The sequence below is a fragment of the Natator depressus genome, chromosome 13 (assembly GCF_965152275.1).
Source record: "Natator depressus isolate rNatDep1 chromosome 13, rNatDep2.hap1, whole genome shotgun sequence".
NCBI lineage: Eukaryota > Metazoa > Chordata > Testudines > Cheloniidae > Natator > Natator depressus.
The window spans coordinates 29,525,238-29,546,139 of NC_134246.1; the positions used below are offsets into that span (position 1 = coordinate 29,525,238).

A 20,902-nucleotide genomic window follows, 5' to 3' on the forward strand; every position below is an offset into this window, starting at 1 on the left:
GGAGCAATTTGGGAGATGAGGAAGCATTGGGGTGGTCAGTGGAGAGTGATGCTGGGAGATAAGGAAGTATGAGGGGGAGTAAGACAGGAGAGATGGCAGCAGATGGGAAGCATGGGGACAGCTGGGAGGCAAGGAAGCACAGGGAAATGAATAAAGGGGAGATTTGGAGCAGCTGAAGAAGCATGGGGGGATGTTGGGGGAGAGGTGGCAGCCTGGGGAGAGGTGGGAGATGAAGACGCACAGGGGAATGAATAAAGGGGAGAGATGGTGATGGATGAAGCAGCATGTGGGGGTATCATGGGAAAGATGGCAGGAGATGATAAACATGGGGCAGTCAGAGTAGAGAGACAGTGCGAAATGAGGAAGCCAGCTGGGGCAGGTGGGAGAGATGGCAGGAAATGAAGCATGAGAGACACCATGAGGGAGAGATGGCAGGGAAAGAGGGGAAAAGGACAGTGTGGGCAGAGCTGGTGGCAGATAAGGAAGCATGAGGGGGTGCCAAAGATGATAGAAGAGAATGAAACATGGGGAGGGGCTTAGTGGAGAGGGAAGATGGGAAATACAGGCACACTGGGGATTGTCAGTGGAGAGCAATGGCCATATATGAGGAGGCACAGGGGTTTGAGTAAAAGCAGAATGACTGGAGGGGTGAAGAAGCACGAAGTAGAATCAAGGGGGAGTGATAGCAGGACATGAGGAAACATGGAGGGGGCAGGGTTGAGAGATGGGGTCATGAGGAAGCATGAGGGGGAGTCAAGTGGGAATGATGCCATGAAAGGGGGATGCATGGGGGTGGTAGATAGGGAGAGGAGAGGGTGTGAAATAAGGAAGCATGGGGAGGTCAGAATGGAAAGAAAGCAGGAAATGAGGAAACACGGGGTTGGGAGGTGAGGAAGCATGAGGGGGTCAGTGGAGCGTAATGATTGTAGATGATGATGTATGAAGGGGAATCAAGGGGGAGTGATGGTGGGAGTCAGGCAAGAGAGATGGCACCATATGAGAAGCACGGGGGCAAGTCAGTGGGAGAGATGGTAGGAGATGAGGAAACATGGGGTGGTTGAGTGTGAGTGATGGAGTGAGATGGGGAAGCAGGAGGTGGGGGGTCAAGGTGAGGCCACATGGGGACATGGAGAATGTCAATGGGACTTGAGGAGGAGCAATGGAGAAAGATGGGGAAGCCTGAGGAGGAATTGGAGGCAATGGTGGGAGATGGGGAAGCAAGAGGAGGGAATGGGGGTGAGGGTGGTAGATGGGGAAGCAGAAGGAGGGAATGGGAGCAATGGTGGGAGATGGGGAAGCACGAGAAGGGAATGGGGGCGAGGGTGGGAGATGGAGAAGCAGGAGGAGGGAGTCAGGGCCGAGGGAGGGTGGGAGACGGGGAAGCATGAAGCAGGAATTAGGGGTATGGTGGAAGATGAAGCATGAGTGGGGATCGAGAGTTAGTTAGAGAAGGGAAAATGTGAGAGGTGGGGGTTAGAGGAGCAAAGACTGGAGATGGGGAAACATGATGGAGGATTGAGTAGGTGACTTGTAGGGGGAAGGGGACGCTCAAGGGCTTCCATGGGAATATTGCAGGGAAATGGGGAAGCCTGAGTGTTTGGGGGAGTGATGCAGGAAAATGGGTTCAGGATATGGCCTAAGGGAGCAGAGGAAATACAAAGGGGACTTAGAGGAGCAATGCAGAGAGACCGGGTGGCAGGGGTGGGTCGAGACATGGGGAACACAGGAAGGGAGGCTGTGGGGAGCAATAGAGGGAAACAGAAATACAGGGGGTTGGCAGGGGAGAGTTACAGAGGGAGATGACAGGCATGAAGGTGGGGACTCGGGTAGTGATAGAGGGAGATGAAGCAGCATGAGACACAGTCAAGTGGGAGAGGTGGCAGAAAATGAGGAAGCACAAGGGACAGTTTGGGGGACAGATACTGGCAAATGAGGGAACATGAGGGGGAGTTAAAGGGGAGCGATGGTGGGAGATGAGGGAACATAGAGGGAGTGAAATGGGAGCAATGTGGGAGATGAGGGAACGGGGGAGTGAAAGGGGAGCGATGGAGGGAAATGAGGGAACACAAGGAGGCGTGAAAGGGGAGCGATGGTGGGAGATAAGAGAACATGGGAGGAGTGAAAGAGGAGCGATGGTGGGAGATTAGGGAAAGGGGGAGTGAAAGGGGAGCGATGGAGGGAGATGAGGGAACATGAGAGGAGTGTAAGGAGAGTGATGGTGGGAGATGAGAGAACATGGGAGGAATGTAAGGGGAGCATGGTGGGAGATGAGGGAACATGGGGGTGGTCATTTCAGAACTATTGAGAGAGGATGACTAAGCACAGTGAGGAAGTGAGAGAAAGAGTTGGCTGCAAATGAGGACACATGAAGGGGAGTCAGAGAGAGATGATGGTAAATTAGAAAACTGAGGTCTTGAGGGTGTGTGATGGAGTAAGACAGGGTAGCACAAGGTGAAGGTGTCGAGGTAATGCCATGTGAGGAGGTGGGGAGGCACAGGGCAATTGAGGGGGGAGCCATTAAAGATGGGGAAGCCTGGGGAGGGACTGGGGGTGATGGTGGGAGATGGGGAAGCACAAAGGGGTTCAGTGGGAGACTTTGGAAGATGAAACATGAGTGGGGATTGAGGGTGAACTGGTGTGAGACAGGGGAACAAGAGGTGGGAGATGGGGTAGCAGGAGGGGGCAGTGGGGTGTGATGGTGGGAGATGGGGTAGCAGGAGGGGGCAGTAGGGAGCGATGGTGGGAGATGAGGTAGCAGGAGGGGGCTCTAGGGTGAGATAGTGGGAGATGGGGTAGCAGAAGGGGGCTGTAGGGAGTCATGGGAGGTGGAGTAGCAGGAGGGGGTGCAGGGAGTGATGGTGGGAGATGAGGTAGCAGGCAGGGGCTGTGGGTATGATGGGTGATGGGGTAGCAGAAGGGGGCTATAGGGAGTGATGGTGAGAGATGGGGTAGCAGGAGGGGGCTGTAGGGAGTGATGGTAGGAGACGGGGTAGCAGGAGGGGGGACGTAGGGTGTGATGTTGGGAGATGGGGTAGCAGGAGGGGGGGGCCGTAGGGTGTGATGTTGGGAAGTGGGGTAGCAGGAGGGGGCTCAGAGAGTGATGGTGGGAGATGGGGTAGCAGGAGGGAGGATGTAGGGTGTGATGATGGGAGATGGAGTAGCAGGAGGGGGGCCGTAGGGTGTGATGGTGGGAATGGGAAGCAGGAGGGGGGCTATAGGGAGTGATGGTGGGAGATGGGATAGCAGGAGGGGACTGTAGGGTATAATGGTGGGAGATGGGGTAGCAGGAGTGAGGAAGTCGGGACTGATGTGGAGTAGCAGAAGGGGGCCGTAGGGAGTGATGGGAGATGGGGTAGCAGGAGGGGGCTGTAAGGAGTGATGGTGGGAGATGGGGTAGCAGGAGGGGGCTGTAGGGAGTAATGGTGGGAGATGGGGCAGCAGGAGGGGGGGCCATAGGGTATGATGGTGTGAAGTGGGGTAGCAGAAGGGGGCTGTTGGGTGTGATGGTGGGAGATGAGGTAGCACGAGGGGGCTGTAGGGTATGATGGTGGGAGATGGGGTAGCAGGAGGGGGCAGTAGGGTGAGATGGTGGGAGACGAGGTAGCAGGAGGGGGCTGTTGGGTGTGATGGTATGAAGTGGGGTAGCAGGAGTGGGGCTGTAGGGTGAGATGGTGGGAGATGGGATAGCAGGAGGGGGCTGTAGGGAGTGATGGTGAGAGATGGGGTAGCAGGAGGGGGCTGTAGGGTGAGATGGTGGGAGATGAGGTAGCAGGAGGGGGCTGTTGAGTGTGATGGTGGGAGATGGGATAGCAGGATGGGGCTCTAGGGAGTGATGGTGTGAAGTGGGGTAGCAGGAGTGGGGCTGTAGGGTGAGATGGTGGGAGATGGGTTAGCAGGAGGGGGCTGTAGGGAGCGATGGTGGGAGATGGGTTAGCAGGAGGGGGCAGTAGGGAGCAATGGTGAGAGATGGGGTAGCAGGCAGGGGCTGTAGGGAGCGATGGTGGGAGATGGGGTAGCAGGAGGGGCTGTAGGGAGCGATGGTGGGAGATGGAGTAGCAGGAGGGGGCTGTAGGGAGCGATGGTGAGAGATGGGGTAGCAGGAGGGGGCTGTAGGGAGTGATGGTGGGAGATGGGATAGCAGGAGGGGGCTGTAGGGAGTGATGGTGGGAGATGGGATAGCAGGAAGGGGCTGTAGGGAGCGATGGTGGGAGATGGGGTAGCAGGAGGGGGCTGTAGGGTGTGATGGTGGGAGATGAGGTAGCAGGAGGGGGCTGTAGGGTGTGATGGTGGGAGATGGGGTAGCAGGAGGGGGGCTATAGGATGTGATGGTGGGAGATGGGATAGCAGGAGGGGGCTGTAGGATGTGATGGTGGGAGATGGGATAGCAGGAGGGGGCTGTAGGGAGTGATGGTGGGAGATGGGGTAGCAGGAGGGGGCTGTAGGGAGTGATGGTGGGAGATGGGGTAGCAGGAGGGGCTGTAGGGAGCGATGGTGGGAGATGGAGTAGCAGGAGGGGGCTGTAGGGAGCGATGGTGAGAGATGGAGTAGCAGGAGGGGGCTGTAGGGAGCGATGGTGAGAGATGGGGTAGCAGGAGGGGGCTGTAGGGTGAGATGGTGGGAGATGGGGTAGCAGGCGGGGGCTGTAGGGAGTGATGGTGGGAGATGGGGTAGCAGGCGGGGGCTGTAGGGTGTGATGGTGGGAGATGAGGTAGCAGGAGGGGGCTGTAGGGTGTGATGGTGGGAGATGGGGTAGCAGGAGGGGGCTGTAGGGTGTGATGGTGGGAGATGGGGTAGCAGGAAGGGGGCTATAGGATGTGATGGTGGGAGATGGGATAGCAGGAGGGGGCTGTAGGATGTGATGGTGGGAGATGGGATAGCAGGAGGGGGCTGTAGGGAGCGATGGTGGGAGATGGGATAGCAGGAAGGGGCTGTAGGGAGCGATGGTGGGAGATGGGGTAGCAGGAGGGGGCTGTAGGGAGTGATGGTGGGAGATGGGGTAGCAGGAGGGGGCGGTAGGGAGTGATGGTGGGAGATGAGGTAGCAGGAGGGGGCTGTAGGGTGTGATGGTGAGAGATGGGGTAGCAGGCGGGGGCTGTAGGGTGAGATGGTGAGAGATGGGATAGCAGGAAGGGGCTGTAGGGAGCGATGGTGGGAGATGGGGTAGCAGGAGGGGGCTGTAGGGAGTGATGGTGGGAGATGGGGTAGCAGGAGAGGGCTGTAGGGAGTGATGGTGGGAGATGGGGTAGCAGGAGGGGGCGGTAGGGAGTGATGGTGGGAGATGGGGTAGCAGGAGGGGGCTGTAGGGAACGGTGGTGGGAGATGAGGTAGCAGGAGGGGGCTGCAGGGAGTGATGGTGGGAGATGAGGTAGCAGGAGGGGGCTGTAGGGTGTGATGGTGAGAGATGGGGTAGCAGGCGGGGGCTGTAGGGTGAGATGGTGAGAGATGGGGAAGAACAAGGGGGGGTAATGGAAGAAGAGGGAATCATCAGGGGGCACCCAGGGGAGTGATGGAGGCTGCAGTCAGGTGGACAGAGGTGAACAGGTATGACAGGGATCAGCGGGGGCATCAGAAGAAGGTCTTGGGACGGGCGGGGGCAGAAATGGAGGTAGATGGGGAAAGATGGGGGCCCAGTGGTGGAAGCTGGGGGCAATGGAAAGGAATGAGTGGTCTGAGGAAGCGTTGGGGGGCACATGGTGGCCTGGGGGAGTCCCATAGAAAGAGGCACATGGCTGAGCTGGAGTGGGAGCACTGGGAAGGAGAAGGTATATGAGGGGTGGAGGGTGAATTGAAGAGTGGGGGAAGACCGAGGGGAGGGCCAGGAAGCAATGGGGGAGCGTGGAAGGCTGAGGGCGGGGTCTGGGGAGCAATGGGGGAGGTGGGAAGTCACTGGGGGACCAGAAGAAGGGCTGGGGAAGCAGCGTGGTGGGCTGTGTCCCAGGCTCACAGTGGGCATGGTGGTAAATCTCCGCACTGCCAGGTCTGGTTTCCCCGTGGACCCTGGACGAGGCTGAGCTGGGTGGTCCAGTAGGCACAGAGCCCACTGGCTGTGCAGGGCTGGGGTGTGCGGTGCCTTCCCGGCACTTGGCAGGTTCAGGTGCATTCTGGGAGCACTGGGCCAAACACTGGCAGGTATTTAGGCTCCCAGCATTTGTGGATTTCAATGGAGTTCAGTGGGAGCTAGCCAGTAACAAAACCCAATTGAGGCCCAGGTGCTGTGGGGTCTCTGGCGAGCGTGTGGGGCAGTATGCACATGTGGGGAGTGTGCAGGTTGGGCGGGGCCCACATTTGCACTGGGCTCTGTGATGGGGGTACCTGTATGTACATGGGTTGCTGTTGTGCCCTCAGGGCTAGGCCCCTCTGTGTCACCCCTGTAACATCCCTCCCACCCCCCGGGGTGAGCTGTTCTGGGGGTAGGGGGTGGGAAGGGTGCCAAGCACAAACACCTGCCTTGCTACAACAGTAGCCTTGATGGGTGCATACTGCCTGCCCCCCACCCTGTGGCCATGGGAACACTCTACCTGAGGCTTTGCTGGGGGGAAGTGGTCCCTGCAGCCCAGACCCTAGATCAGGGGCTGGCAAACTTTTTGGCCTGAGGGCCACATCTGGGTATGGAAATTGTATGGTGGGCCATGAATGCTCACAAAATAGGGGATGGGGTGCAGGACAGGGTGAGGGCTCTGGCTGGGGGTACAGGCTCTGGAGTGGAGCCAGAAATGAGTTCAGGCTGTGGTAGGGGGCTCCAGGCTGGGGCAGGGGTATGTATGGGTGTGTGAGGACTCCAGCAGGGTGCAGGAGGGAGATCAGGGCTGGGGCTGAGGGGTTCAGAGGGCAGGAGGGGGATCAGGGCTGGGGAGGGGGTTGGGGCGTGGGAGGAGGTCAGGGGTGCAGGCTCTGGGCAGCACTTACCTCAAGTGGCTCCCAGGAGCAGCAGCATGTCCCCCTTCCAGCTCCTATGCGGTGGCGTGGCCAGGCGACTCTGCATGCTGCCCCGTCTGCAGATGCCACCCCTGCAGCTCCCACTGGCCATGGTTCCCAGCCAATGGGAACTGTGGGGGCAGTGCTTGCGGACAGGGGCAGCATTTGGAGACCCCGGATGCCCCTACACATAGGAGCTGGAGAGGGGACATGCCGCTGCTTCCGGGAGCTGCAGGAAGCCACAGCACGTGTGGAGCGGGGCAAGCCCCCGACCCCACGGAATCTCGAGGGCCGTATTAAAATGTTGGCCAGGCGGCCCATGGTTTGCCCACTCCTGCCCTAGATGTAGGGATGCTCCGTGATGTGGGACTGGCCAAGGAGCAGCAGCTGGAGAGGATGCAGGCCAGGGCTGAAGGGCTGCTCCAGCCAGGAGCACTCAGCAACCGTGCGAGTGTAATTGTGTGCCTGTTTGACGCCGTGTGTGTAGCCGGGTGAATCCCTGGACTGGGGCTGGCTCAGCATCTGTAACCCAGGCTGAGGCTGGCTCAGGCACACGTTGTGGGAAGCGGCTGCTGGAAGCAGATGGGAGGGGACAGCTGGGCACCAGGGTCTTCCCGAGCCTCTCACACCTAGCTCTTGTGTGGGGTGCGGCCAGGCCAGGAGCGCTGCAGGCCTGAGGCCGACTGCCCCAGCTGGGCAGGGTTACTGGGGGCAGATGGAGGGGCAGGGGTAGTGAGAGCCAGAGCTGTGGAGGCTGCTAGGGCAGGTGTTGGACGCAGAGCTGTCAGAGAGCCCTGCACGCCGCCCAGCGATGGTGTGCAGCTTCTGGCTGTTCAGCAATCCATGCGGCAGCCATGCTGGTGAGGGGCTGGCTCCGTGATCTCAGCTGCAAGCAGCTTGATTTCCAGGGCAGCAGCTGGGCAGCCCCGCAGCAGGGGAGACTAACAGGAGTGGAGGATCAGCGTGGCTTCCCTAGCAGAGGGAGGCCTTGCCCCACAGCACAGCGCGGCGTGAGCAGCTGCTCCTGTGGCCAGAGGCAGTTTGCAGCCCACAGCCCTGGGGATTTGCGGTCATGGCTGCTGGATTGTCCTGGAGTCTTGCGGAATTAAAAATTAATCTTTTAAAATTGTGGCATGTGATGAAACCTCCAGGAATACGTCCCCAAACTGGCCACCCTATGGCTGCTCCAGTTCAGGGACAAGGGGAGCTGAGGCTTTATCCTTCTGCCCCATAAGTCAGCACCTGCTGTGCCAGCCCCTGCAGCACCCTGGGCAGGTCGTCTGCTCCTGCCTCAGGACCAGCAGGGCAGCTTGGCGCAGGTGCCATGCACAGCGGAGGGGCTGCACCGAGTCCAGCCCCACTGCGGGGCCACGCAGCAGCAGAGGCCAGCCTGGTGCTCGCACAGAAGGAAAAGGCTGAATAGATTTTATCACCGGCCCTGGCTCCCTTGGTCCAGTTCTTTCTGGGATCAGCTGTGGAAGAATGGGAGCCCAGGTGCCCCTCAGCTCCCCCGCTCAGCGTGAAGCGGGGCCTCCTGCTCCACCACGGGAGCCTCGGCCTGGGGAGAAGGTGCGTTCCTCCCGAGGCCTGGCCAGGCAGCTGTTGCTGCTCCCAAATCAACCAGCAGGGGGCTGTACCCCAGCCCGCTCTCTTCTGCTGGCCGGTGACGCCCAACTTCCAACAGCTGAAGCAGGGCTTCAAGGTCACCCAGAGCAGTGCTTCTCAAGCGATCCGCTGTGGGGCACCGGCGATTTTTTCCCCAATGTGCGCACAGACCGGCACCGGTCTGCGGACCACCACTTTGAGTAGCACTGACCTAAAGGGCACGAGATGTTCCTGAAGGCGGAGTGCACCAGCTGGAGGCCAAAGACCCTCCCCCAGCTCCTCTCTCGGTCTCCTGGGAAGAGTCTGTCAACTCAGTAACGGAAGCACCCCTGACCTAGCCCCCAGGAGCTGCTCAGGGCAGGATGGAGCCAAGAGCAGGATTCTGCCTTTCCCTTGGATCGAGAGGGTGTCAGGGAGCTACTCTGGGGGCTGCGCCCCCGACCCAGGGGTCAGCCAGGCACCCTGCACACATGCACACAGAAGGTAGCTCTGGGGGTTTCATTTCAGAGCTCACAGGCCCTTTATTTTCTACCTCACAACACACAATTGTACAGACAGAGGACAGAGTGAGTGGGGAAGCCCCGTCATCAGTGGCAGTGAAACTGCCCTTCATGTGAGTGTGGGGCCATGCAAAAGGAAGGGGCGAGCACATGGAACCCAGACCCGGACACCTGAGGCTGCTAGGGAAACAGCAACAGGGGCTGAGAAAACAGTCGCTAACAGCCTCCCGCCCTGCCCTATCCGTGAGCTTTGCAGCAGGGCAGGGCCTTTGGGAAGAGCTCAGCTGGCTTTTCAAAGCCCAACGCTGCAGCAAGGAAGAGCAGGGAAAGGCTGTGATGGTGCGGGTGACATGGACAGAGAACTCTGCTCGGGAATAGCTTACCCAGCGTGTGGCAGGGCTGCAGGGGGAACAGTCCCCCAAAGGGCAGCTCTTCTCTCCCACCCCCTGCAGGGAGAAACCCTAACCCAGTGAGATGCATGGAAATGACATGAAATCAGCGCCTCCCTGTACACACACCCTTCCCCACAGGAGATGCTGGGAAACAGGACATGGCTGACGGAACCAAACGAGCGGGTGGGAGTTTAAGCAGCCAAACTGGCTCATCTTTAATTTCAAGTATGCTATTTTCAGAATGGCCGGCACCCCGGGCTGCAGCCAATCGAGGCTGAGCTCATGCGGAGATTCTGCTCTTTCAAATTCCAAGCAGGGAGATGACAGTGTCAAGTTAAAAGGCTGCGTATTACACACACCATGGCTCAGGGTTGCTCTCTCTGCTACCTCCCCGCATCCTTCAACTGACTTTGCCGAAGCAAAGCCCGGCTTCTTTGCACACTTGTTGGGGTGGGCCATCAGGTGGCCAAGACAAGGCCCCGGGCACATGCCCAGTGCCGTCCCTCCCAGCCACAGGGCCACACATGGCTTATCACCTCCACCCATGGCAGAAATGCCCAGTGCTGCTATTTACAGGACAGGACAGACATGACGAGTATCACAAATAATTAAAAAGGCATTTGTAAAAATGAGAAACCACATTCCAAAAACTAGATTCTTTAAAAAAGCCCTAGTTACCAATGAAAATGCGAAACCCACCCCAAAGTATTTACAGTGGGTGTTAACGACCACATTAACAACACTCCCCCAGCCCCCGCCCGGGACAGACCCCCACGCCTGCCAAACGCATGCAAAAACTAACAAGAGCTGCACTAACCCCCAGGCTCCCACAGCTCCTTGTCTGCTGGTAGGCTGGACAATAAGCTGTCTGCTCCTCTCAGGTGAGAACATTCCCAGACCTTCTCTGGCTCTGCCAGTGAAAGGACACAACCTAAGACCCACCCATAGTCATCAGGGAGAGTAAGGTGACTTGTGCAGAACCAGCTGGGCCACTGCCCTCCCCTCACGTAACAGAGGTGCACAGAGCGTAGCCCTCGGCTGCTGACAGAGAACAAGACTTGGCTGTGGTACTAGCATACACCCTGCCTGAGCGCAGAGCACAGCCTCACAGCTTCATTTGCAAGGCCCCTCTCTTCACGGGATAAATACACGAGTTTCTCCTCATCCCTCGGGTGGATCCATCCCTGGCTGCATGGCTGTTACACACTGGAGTGGACGTGTTGTCTGGCTGGAGCCCTCCCCACGGGTTTGGCTGGCACCTCACACACCTACCCACTGTTGTTCTGCAAGCCCAGGTGCTCTCCACACTAACTCTCCTAATCCTCTTTGGGGGCAGATGTCTGTACTCTCTCCCAGAGCAGTGCAAAGAGCAGCAGGCCGGTAATGGGACTTCATTAGCACCTAATGCAACGGGCATTTATTTTTAACTGCAGAAATCTGCTGGCATTGAGCGCCAGGGCTTCACAATAAAGTGCTGATGCCTTCCAGGGCTCCCAGCTGATAAACACTGGCTCTTTATTAACCGGTGGCTTGTTTGCACTTCCTCCCCTCCCCCAAATGAGACTCCATTCCCAGCCAAACAGCAGTTCTGGTCCTGGGCAGGGCAAGCCCATAGTCCAATTGGTATTTTTAACTCATCTACTACCCTCCCAATTTAGCTAATTTCATTATTTTTAAAAATTCCTTCAGCTCAAAAGTTCATGCTGATTTAAACTGACCCTGCCTTGTGCTCTGCCTGGGCCTGCAGCCCATCAGATCAGGTCAAACCAAAAGGAAGGGATGTTTGCAAGACACTTGTAATGAGCAATTAACTAAAACAGCCCCCCCCAGGCGCTGGGGGTGTCCCAGCTGAGACTGTGAAACCGAGTAATGGATTCAGCAGATGCTGTTAGCGACAGGGCCAGGGCTCCCCGGACACCACACATCTGCTCAGGGATACAACGGGGCTAGGGGTATCTCTGGGGCCTGTGTTGTGTTTTTAAACATTGAAGCAAAATGCGGTCACACATGGCTCCCTGGTACAAGTAGTGGGCAGGGCGGTGGGTTGAAGAAATTATTTCCCAGTTGCAGGCTGAATTAAAACTCTGCGCACACACACATACACACTCTCTCTCCCTTTGCAATATTCTCAGAGACCCTGGGGAGGGAAGTCAATCAAAATGCACCAGGAGCCGGGATGATAAAATGGGCCAAAAAGGGAGTTTACAGTGAGCACAGGGCTGCAGTGGAGGCTGATGCTGAAGGACAGCGAGGGGTGGGGGGACCCTGCCAAGGCCCGGGGACCAGCACAGAGAGGAGCAGCTGGACTCCATGTCTGATGAGGTCAGCTTTTCTCACACCACTTCCAGCACAGCTGGGCTTGGGGAGGGCTGGAAATGCAGCCAGAAAAAGGGTTCCCCTCTCCCGCAGCGGTTGCCATTGCCAGTCCACAACCAGCAAGTGCTGAAAGGCAGGAGAATGGCATGCTCTCTCAGCCATTAACTAAACTCCTTCCCCCCACCATGCCAGGGCTGCGTTGGGGGTCAGGGCCAGCCCGCTCCACGCTGCTGGCTTGCTCTGAGGTGGGCTGTACAGCCCAGTCCGAATATCAGAGGAGCCCCCGGGGGGGGATTCAAACTCAGCCTAACTGCTAAGAGAGCTGAGCGGAGCACAGCGTGGGGCTTGCTGGAGCATAATTAACAGCCCTGGGAAGAAGGGGCCAGGCAGTTTATGCCGGCTGTAAACACCCTCACCCACCCCCTGAATTTGGGATGTGGTTTCCAAGCACCTGGATCAAGCTGACCCGGAGCTTTGCTGTGGCAGGTCACCTGTCCCAGAGCCCCCGCGGGACAGCCCTCCCTGGCTCATTGAGCATTCCCTGCCCGAATGCACCCTGGACACTCTGCAGCAACAAAAGGGACACGAGATAGGGCAAGGCTACACTACAAAATTAAGTTGACCGTAGGCTGTCTACACTACAGATTACTTTGGTATAAATGTCGCTCGGCAGTGTGAATAATCCACACGCGAGTGATGTAAGTTACACTGACCTAGGCGCTGGTGTGGACAGCGCTGTGTTGGCAGGAGAGCTACTCCCGCCGACACAGCTACCGCGGCTCGCGGAGGCAGGCGTTATTAAGCCAACGGGAGAGCTCGCTCCTGTCAGCTTAGAGTGTCTTCACCAGAAGTGCTACAGCAGCACAGCTCCATCAGTGCAGTGCAGACAGTCGAAGCTGCGGCGACGTACAGCCACTGCAGTAATTAAACTGCCTTTGCATGTCCACACTGTGCTCCTTGGGTCGCCAGTGCGTGTCCTCACCAGCAGTGCTTGCACCCATTTAACTGTCAGCGTAGGGCATTGTGGGAAGGCTTCTGAAAGGCAGCAAAAGTGTCTACACTGGCCTAACTACATCGACCTAAGTGCTCTCCCTCCCACGGAGATGGAGTCATTGTCAGCAGGGCAATGGACCAGAGATGGCTAATCCGCCCCCCACCCCTGGTGACTGCTCCAGCAGTTAATCACCCTCACCCCTGACAGGTGCCTGGCAGCAGAGAGCAGGGGGACGGCTGCAAGAAGATACAGAAGGGTGCAATAAACACTGCGTCTGAAGGAGTCTGTTTCTGAAGTTTTTTTGTTGAAGAATTGCAACTTTTAGGTCTGTAATCGAGTGACCAAAGAGATTGAAGTGTTCTCCGACTGGTTTTCGAATGTTATAATTCTTGACGTCATAGACAACAAAAAACTTCAAAAACAGACTCCAACGAGAGACTGCAGAATTGGAATTAATTTGAAAACTGGATACAATTAACTTAGGCTTGAACAGCGACTGGGAGTGGATGGGTCATTACACAAAGTAAAACTATTTCCCCATGTTTATTTCCCCCCTCCACTCCCCACTGTTCCTCAGACGTTCTTGTCAACTGCTGGAAATGGCCCACCTTGATTATCACTACAAAAGGTTCCCCCCCTTCCTGCTGGTAATAGCTCACCTTAAGTGATCACTCTCCTTACAGTGTGTATGGTAACACCCATTGTTTCATGTTCTCTGTGTATATAAATCTCCCCACTGTATTTTCCACGGAATGCATCTGATGAAGTGAGCTGTAGCTCACGAAAGCTTTTGCTCAAATAAATGTGTTAGTCTCTAAGGTGCCACAAGTCCTTCTTTTCTTTTTACTGGGACAAAGGCAGCCCTGATTCTCTACACCAGGGATGAACCTGGCCCATGTACTTGTACCACTCTTGTTACTGTGGTGTCTAACCAGTGCTAAGGCACAAATGCTTGGGCTTGGAGGCAGCAGTGCATGTGCAGAGAAAACCCCATCCCTACAGAGGACACGAGCCGGAACGCAGCACTTTCACAGAGGAAGGGAGCAGAAAGGGCCAGGAAGAAGTGAGCGCAGGGATCCTTGAGGGGCCAGCGTGAGTTGCGGGGCAGAAGCAGGGGTCCTAGAGCTGTTTGGCCACTGAGTCAGAGCCAAGCTCCCAGTAATGGTCGGGGAACATCAGACTGAATTCCAGCCGTGGCCCCGCTGCCCTCTGCCTCCTCCGGGACAGACAGACAGACAGACACACACACACACACACCCCAACCGACGCTGCCCCACTGGATCTCCCACACCTGCCACACTCAGACACAACCACAGCAAGCTCCAGGCTACCAGGCCAAACACACAAACAAATGACCCTGCGGAGACCTCTGCAAATTGCATCATAAACCATGCACAAATACCTTAAATAGTGAGACCCAGGAGATCCAGACGACCCTCAGCGTCCAACCACACCTGCCAGACGCTGGGTGGGACACAACCTAGGGAAATGCTGCCACCTTGGCTTGAGCCACTGTCAGACTCACTGTAACTAGAACCTCGCTCAGACCCAGCTGCGAGGGGCAGGGGAAGGGCCCCCAAGGTGTGCCTGGCTTATCTTGTCCCCAGGGTTTCAGTGCTCTCGGCCCATTGCTCCAGAGGGGAGGGGAAGGGAGAACACACAAACACACTCTCTCTCTCACACACACACACACACACACACTTCCCACACAGCCCCCTGGAAAAGGGAGAACACCGCTGTACTCCCCCCTGCCCTATGCTCTGCGAGGCTGCTAGGTCCCCTTTCTACTGCAGTCTATAGTCCCCCCGCATTGCGTTTGCTCCTGTTCCCATCTGCCTTGGGCTGTGCTTCCTGAGACCAGGCTTTCAGAGGCCAGGTGGCTGTACGGCTTCTGACTCCAGGATCCCGCTAGGCGAGCCAGAGACAAAGGGAGCTGCTGCAGCCACTCGGCCAGCGCTCTAGCTCGGGGAGCATTCCAGAGAGGGCAGCTTGCTGCAGCCTCCTGCACTGGCCAGGCTGGCGCTGGGGTGGGGAATTAAACATTGTTTGGGTGAGGAGAAGGGCCTGAACGAGCCCTGTGCCTGCCCCCGTGATCCTCCCCTCGGCATCCTTCCAGCACAGGAGGCAGGCACTGCAGCGGCTGATGCAACAGCAGGGCAATCCACTCTGGGCTGGGTTTGCACAAAGCCCCAGGGCGCGGGGGAGGGACGGCCGTGTCAGCGAAGGGGCGTGCCAGTGCCACTCGAAGACAACATGGCAAGGGAGACAACATAGTGAAGAGCCTCACACACAATAATCAGCTTTATACAACACGCCCCCACCCCCCCAGGACGCATGCCCCCCAGGGCTCACCCCTGGCCCACAGCCCTGTCTGCGAAGTGCAGTGACAGTATGCCCAGGGCATTTCCTCTCAGAGCTGACCCAGCTGCTCTCTGCGCTCCTGCTGCTGATTCCTCTCCAGGGCGCTTGTCAGCAGCATGGCCCGAGGGAGTCCCAGGCTCAGGGCCTTGGCTTTGCCGGCTCTCCAGAGGCTGCTGCAGGGTGGTGGTTCCCAGTTCCCACATCCCAGGGCAGGCAGGGCCCATCTCTTCATTCCCCCCCACCCCCCGCCGGCTGTCCGTCTCCCTGAAGTGCAGGTCTCTGAGGAGCCTGAAGGGCTATGGAAATGGCCCAGAGCTCCCCACCCCAGGCTCTGGGGACGCCCTCCTCTCTCCTGGAATCATCCTTCCCTTGCAGGAGCGGTGAGGCTGGCAGGCTACTTCCTGGGGGTCAGGAGACACCCGCCCAGAGTAACTTCCCCTCCATCCCTGGAACCGGATCCAGGCATAACGCGGGAAGCCTCCGTTCCCGACTCTCCTGCAGCATCTGCTTCTTAAGCGCCCCCATCAGCTGGGGAACAGTTAGGAGACAGATGTGCATGCGCCTGAGTCTCTGCGAGAGCGAGGGGCCCGCTGGGACCCCAGCACAGCTCTCTCGGGGCTGGCGGGTCCCGCAGGCTGCGGCGGAGCTGGCGCAGACGGGAAGCGTGCTCTTTCGTCAGGGCCGCAGAAAGCAGACACGGCTTAGCCCAGTCCCCGCTGCCCTCACTCACTCACTCAGAGGCCCTGCCTTCTCCTCCGCCCGGCTGGGGTCAGAGGGATGCAGCTTGCACTTGGAAGGGGAGTGCCGGACAGCTGAGCGGGAAGGCCGGGCGAAGCAGGAGGTGAGGGACTGGGAGCTGCAGTCACATGCTGTGTCCTGCAAAGAGAAAGGGGAGGAGGGATTAGAGGTGTGGAGGGCTCAGGGGAGCCGCAGCTGGGACCAGTCTGGTACCCACTCGAGGGCAGATCTCCTCGGGCTAGGTGCAGTGCTAGCAGAGGGGACTGCAGCAACACCCAGCTGGGACCAGAGCCCCCTAGGGCTAGCACTGGGTGAGCCCAGAGGCAGAGCGCCTGCCCCAAGAGCCAGCTCTTTAGTGCGTGAAGCCCTGACGCGAGTGCAGGCTGAGGTCCCCTGGGCCATGAGTGTCTTGACCCAGCCCCATGAGTGACAGCGTGGACCCAGCCCCGCTGTGGGGAGCAGTCTCCGCACGGGAGAAGCCAAGGGCTGAGCCAGCGGGGCCCCTCCAGGCTGCAGCACAAGCCTGGGCTGCTACTGCCTGAGTGTGTCTGGCTGTCAGATGCAGACAGTGCTACAGCCAACCCACCAACTGCTGCAGGAACAGGTCTTCTCCTCTCACCCCTCCGGCCCCCGGGGTGGAGAGGGGCTGCACTACACTTCAGGCTGGGGAGGAAGCTACCTCCTCTGGTGGGCGCAGAAGCTAAACAGACGTTTGCTTTGTCAGCCAGCTCTGCCCTGAAGTCGGTCTTATTCGCTAGGATAAAAACAAAGCTGCCAGGGGATGTTGGGAAGGCCAAAAGTGTAACTGGTCTCAAAAAAGAATGAGACAAGTTCATGGAAGCTACGTCCATCAATGGCTATTAGCCAGGATGGGCATGAATGCAACTCCATGCTCTGGATGTTCCTAAACCTCTGATTGCCAGAAGCTGGGCCTGAATGACAGGGGATGGATCACTTAATAAACTGCCCTGTTCTGTTCATTCCCTCAGAAGCATCTGGCACTGGCCAACTGGCAGAGACAGGATACTGGGCTAGATGGACAATTGGTCTGATCCAGTCTGGCCGTTCTTATGTTCTTACCTCATTGGCTATCATAGATGTGATGTCCAGGTCCCTTGGGGCCCCGTCTTTGCTCCCCTGGCTTGGGGAAGATGCCTTGGGCTCCTCGCTGCTGCTTTGCTTCAGGAGTTTCTTGTTTAAGCTCCGGGAGACGTTTTCAGATGGATGGCAGGTGACCGGCTGGGAGTGATCCTGCTTTTTGGTGCCATCATCTCCCGGTGATTCTTTCTTCTCTGGGGCAGAAGTGGGGCTCTGGGCCCTCCCGCACACATTCCTGAAGAACTCTTGCACGATGCCGTATTTCGGGGCTTCTGGCTTAACTTTGCTCTCTGGACAGCCTGGTTTCCAGATGGACTCTGTACTCCCGGAATGCTCCACAACATTGAACAAGCTGGACAGGCCATCGTTGATGTTACTGAGGACCGGGCTGTCTCTGGTTGTGGTTGACCTAGCCCAGGCTGACCCATTTTGCTTACTCTGATGAAGGTTCCATAAGCTTCTGTCCTTCGAATTGTCGAGCTTGGAGGAAGACCGTCTCTGGAGCTTTGGGGAGCCATACTTGGGAGAACAACAAGGCCGTTCGATTCTGGAGTGGACTTTGTCCAGAGACGAAGAAATCTGTTTGCTACGCACAGACATCAGGGAGGAGCTGCGTGGGGACCAGCTCTTGCTGTGGAGGTTTCCCCGGGGCATGTCTGTCTGCAGACCGACGCTCACCATCTGAATGGTCTGGGTCCCGACGCTCGTCAGCCCCGTGGTCTGACTGGAGGCGCTCTTCACCTTCCTCTCCAGCGAGCTGGAGCGGATGGCCTGCCGCACGCAGTTGGTGATCTCTTTCATGTCGTCGCTCATGTTGCCGGAAATCTCAAAATCGTGCAGGGAGGATGGGAACCGGGGGCCGGAGGGCCCAGCCTTGTCGGCACTGCGGCTGTCCAGCAGCTCGCGGTGCTGCTTCGAGAAGTTGCACAGCCACCGGCTGTACGTGTTCTCTGAGCTGTCGGATTCCTCCAGCTCTGTCGGCTTGGCCATTGTGAACAGGAAGCCCGGCTCAGTCATGATCTTCCCCTCCTTGTTGTGGATTAGCGGTGCCTCCAGTCTTCGCACCACCGGAGGGCTGTAATAGATGCGGATCCCGGTCTTGTCTGGTGCCGTGTAGCTCCTCTGCATTTGCTTCTGGGCCGGATCCTGCCCAGAGAGGTTGTTTGCCCGGGAATAGTCCCATGAGGAAATGCCCAGTTTGTCTTTTGCCAGGCTCTCAGGGGCAGGTTGCTCTGTAGTCACATATGTACAGTTTTTGGGGTGGACTCCGGCAGGGTCTGTTATGCCATTAGGCAGCAGCTGTGTGGCTGGGGACCCCTTGCCTCGTGCGTGGTCAGGGATCACAGGGCTGGTCTTGCCTGGAAGGTAGGGAGAACAGTCGAGCAAGCTTTCAAACTCGGACATCGAGGAAATGGACTTTGTCCTAAGAGGAGAGAAGAGGGGAGTGGTCAAAACGCATGGGAAACGCAGGTAAAGAACTCACGTAATGGCGGCTCTTTGAGAGCTGTGGATACCACTGTACGTACACACGCGCCCCATCCACGAGACCGAAAAGTTTGGAATAGCAGTGTCTGTTGGGCCTGCGCTTGTTCCCCCCTCCTGCTCATGCTCCAATACAAGGGCCCAAAGCACACACCGCTGAGAGCCTCCCGGAGTACCCTCGCAATTCAAAGCCCATGTTCCTGAGGGCTCTGAAAAGCGAGGGTGGATCAGGGATCCATGCTGACAACGACATCTCCAAGAACCGCAGTTACTGCAGGGTAAGTAACTGTTCTTCCTTCTTCAAGTGCGCGTCAGTGGATCCCGCGGTAGATGACTGGACCGTGGGGGTGAGGAGTTTCAGCTGTATCACTCAAACAGGGACTGAATCAGAGACTCGCAGCAAGGTAGGGCTGGCAGGGACCTCGAGGGGGTCATCTAATCCAACCCCCCGCACTGAGGCAGGACCAAGTAAAACCCAGACCATCCCTGGCCGCTGTTTGTCCAACCTGTTCTTACAGACCCTCAAAGTGGGCATTCTGCAGCCTCCCTTGGAAGCCTGTTCCAGTGCTTAGCTACCCTTACAGTGCTGATTACTTTTGTCCTACTTCCTGTGGACATGGAGAACAATTGATCAGACCTCTCTATAACAGCCCTGAACATATCTGAAGACTGTCTTACTCGTTTCTCAAGACTAAATATGGCCAGTTCTTTTAACCTTTCCACATAGGGCAGGTTTTTCTAAACCTTTCGTTTGTTTGTTTTTTTGCTCTCCTCTAGACTCTCTCCAATTCGTCCACATCATTCTTAAAGTGTGTTTCCCAAAACTGGACACAGTACTGCAGCTGAGGCCTCACCAGTGCTGAGCAGACACCTCTGATGTCTTACACCTCCTGTTAATACACCTCAGAATTATATTAGCCTTTTACGCAATTGCATCAGGTTGTCCAATATTCAATTTATGATCCAGTATAACCCCAGATCTGTTTCTGAAGTATTACTGCTGAGCCAGTCATTCCTCATTTTGTATTTGTACATCTGACTTTTCCTTCCTATGTGAAGTATTTTGCGCTTGTCTTTACTGAATTTCATCTTTTTGATTTCAGACCAATTGTCCAATTTATCATGGTCATTGTGAAGTCTAATCCTGTACTCCAAAGTCTTTGCAACCCCTCCCAGCCTGGTGTCATCTGCAAATTTTATAAGCATGCTCTCACTCCATTAGCCAACTCATTAATGAAAAATTTGACCAGTACCAGAACAGGACAGACACCGTCGGATCCCCACTAGGTAAGCTCTCCTAGTTGGACAGCGAACCCTGGAAAACGACTCTGAGTACTGTTTTTCAATCAGTTGTGCACCCGCCTTACAGTAATTTCCTTTAGACCACACTTTCCTAGTTTGCTTATGAGAACACCACGTGGGATTGTGTCAGAAGTCTTACTAAGGTCAAGATACATCAGATCTACTGCTTTCCCTCTCCCTCATCCCATCCACTAGGCCAATGACCCTGTCAAAGAATGGCTCTTCCCAACTCATGATCTGCCCTGGCTGCCATGTCAAGGATGTAATGTTTCTCGAAAGTCAGTGGGTTGCTCCATGTTCCAGCCTTGCCGATGTCAGAGAAGACACATTCCTGGAGCAGGTGGAAGACAGAGCCTGTGCCTTGGTGGAGTGTGTGGTGACGTACGGAGGGGAAGGCTCACCAGCCATCCGCCAGTAGATGGAAATACACAGTGGGATCTACTTAGAGATTCTCTGTGGCAAGATGGCATGGCCTTTCGATGGGCTGGGGATGAGTGCAGAAAGGCCTGGTGCCTGATGGGTGTGGTCCTGTTAAGATAGCAGAGAAAAGCTCTGGACAGGGCCAAGGAATATGGCTTCTCTTCCCTCAGGGTCGAGTGGGATTTGGGAAGGACACTGACAAGGCAATTGACGGGTAGTGGAATTCCGAGGCTGCCTTGGGGATGATGCGGGCTGAGCACCATCAGGTCCATATGGAAAAATGCATAAGGCAGTCTGGCCATGAGGGCTTGCGCGAGGATCCGCAAAGGGACTTGAGCATTGCAACGCCTCATTTTTCGGCACCCAGAAAATCACTGCAATCAATCCACAGAGCCTGAGCTAGGGGCCCAGGCTCCCTACGCAAGGCACGGGGGAGCCAGGCACCACAGAAGCCAGCACACTGAGCAGCGACCCGCCTAAGCTAACCCATGGGAGATGCTGACGATGAGAGGGTGTGTCCTAAGCCCGCCCCCCTCACAGAATTTGGCGCCTATGGCTGCTTGTGATCCTGGGGCCAGGCGCCATTCGCACCTAACTCTGTGCAAGTGAAAGGGCTCTTCCCTCATAACCTTAGCCCGGCAGTTGAGGCATTCACCTGGCATGTGGGAGACCCCGGTTCAATTCCTCCCTCTGCCTGATGGGGGGGGAAGGGATTGGGATGGTGTTTCCCATCTCTTGACTGAGTGCCCTAACCACTGGCTAAACATTATAAAGGGGTC

The 20,902-nt window shown here is 56.9% G+C and overlaps 1 protein-coding gene across 3 annotated transcripts in view; it reads right to left on the bottom strand.

Annotated features, from left to right (window-relative positions):
- Window positions 1-15,341: 15,341 nt before the first annotated feature.
- MTCL2 (microtubule crosslinking factor 2) overlaps window positions 15,342-20,902 on the bottom strand; it is an 82,232-nt gene continuing 76,671 nt past the window's right edge. For all 3 annotated transcript variants that reach the window (XM_074970347.1, XM_074970346.1, XM_074970348.1), the window contains 2 exons: window positions 16,902-18,342; window positions 15,342-15,959 (listed from right to left, as the gene is read on the bottom strand). In XM_074970347.1, coding sequence (XP_074826448.1) covers window positions 15,810-15,959; window positions 16,902-18,342 — 1,591 coding nt within the window. In that variant the 3' untranslated portion in view covers window positions 15,342-15,809. The remainder of the gene's footprint in view (window positions 15,960-16,901; window positions 18,343-20,902) is intronic.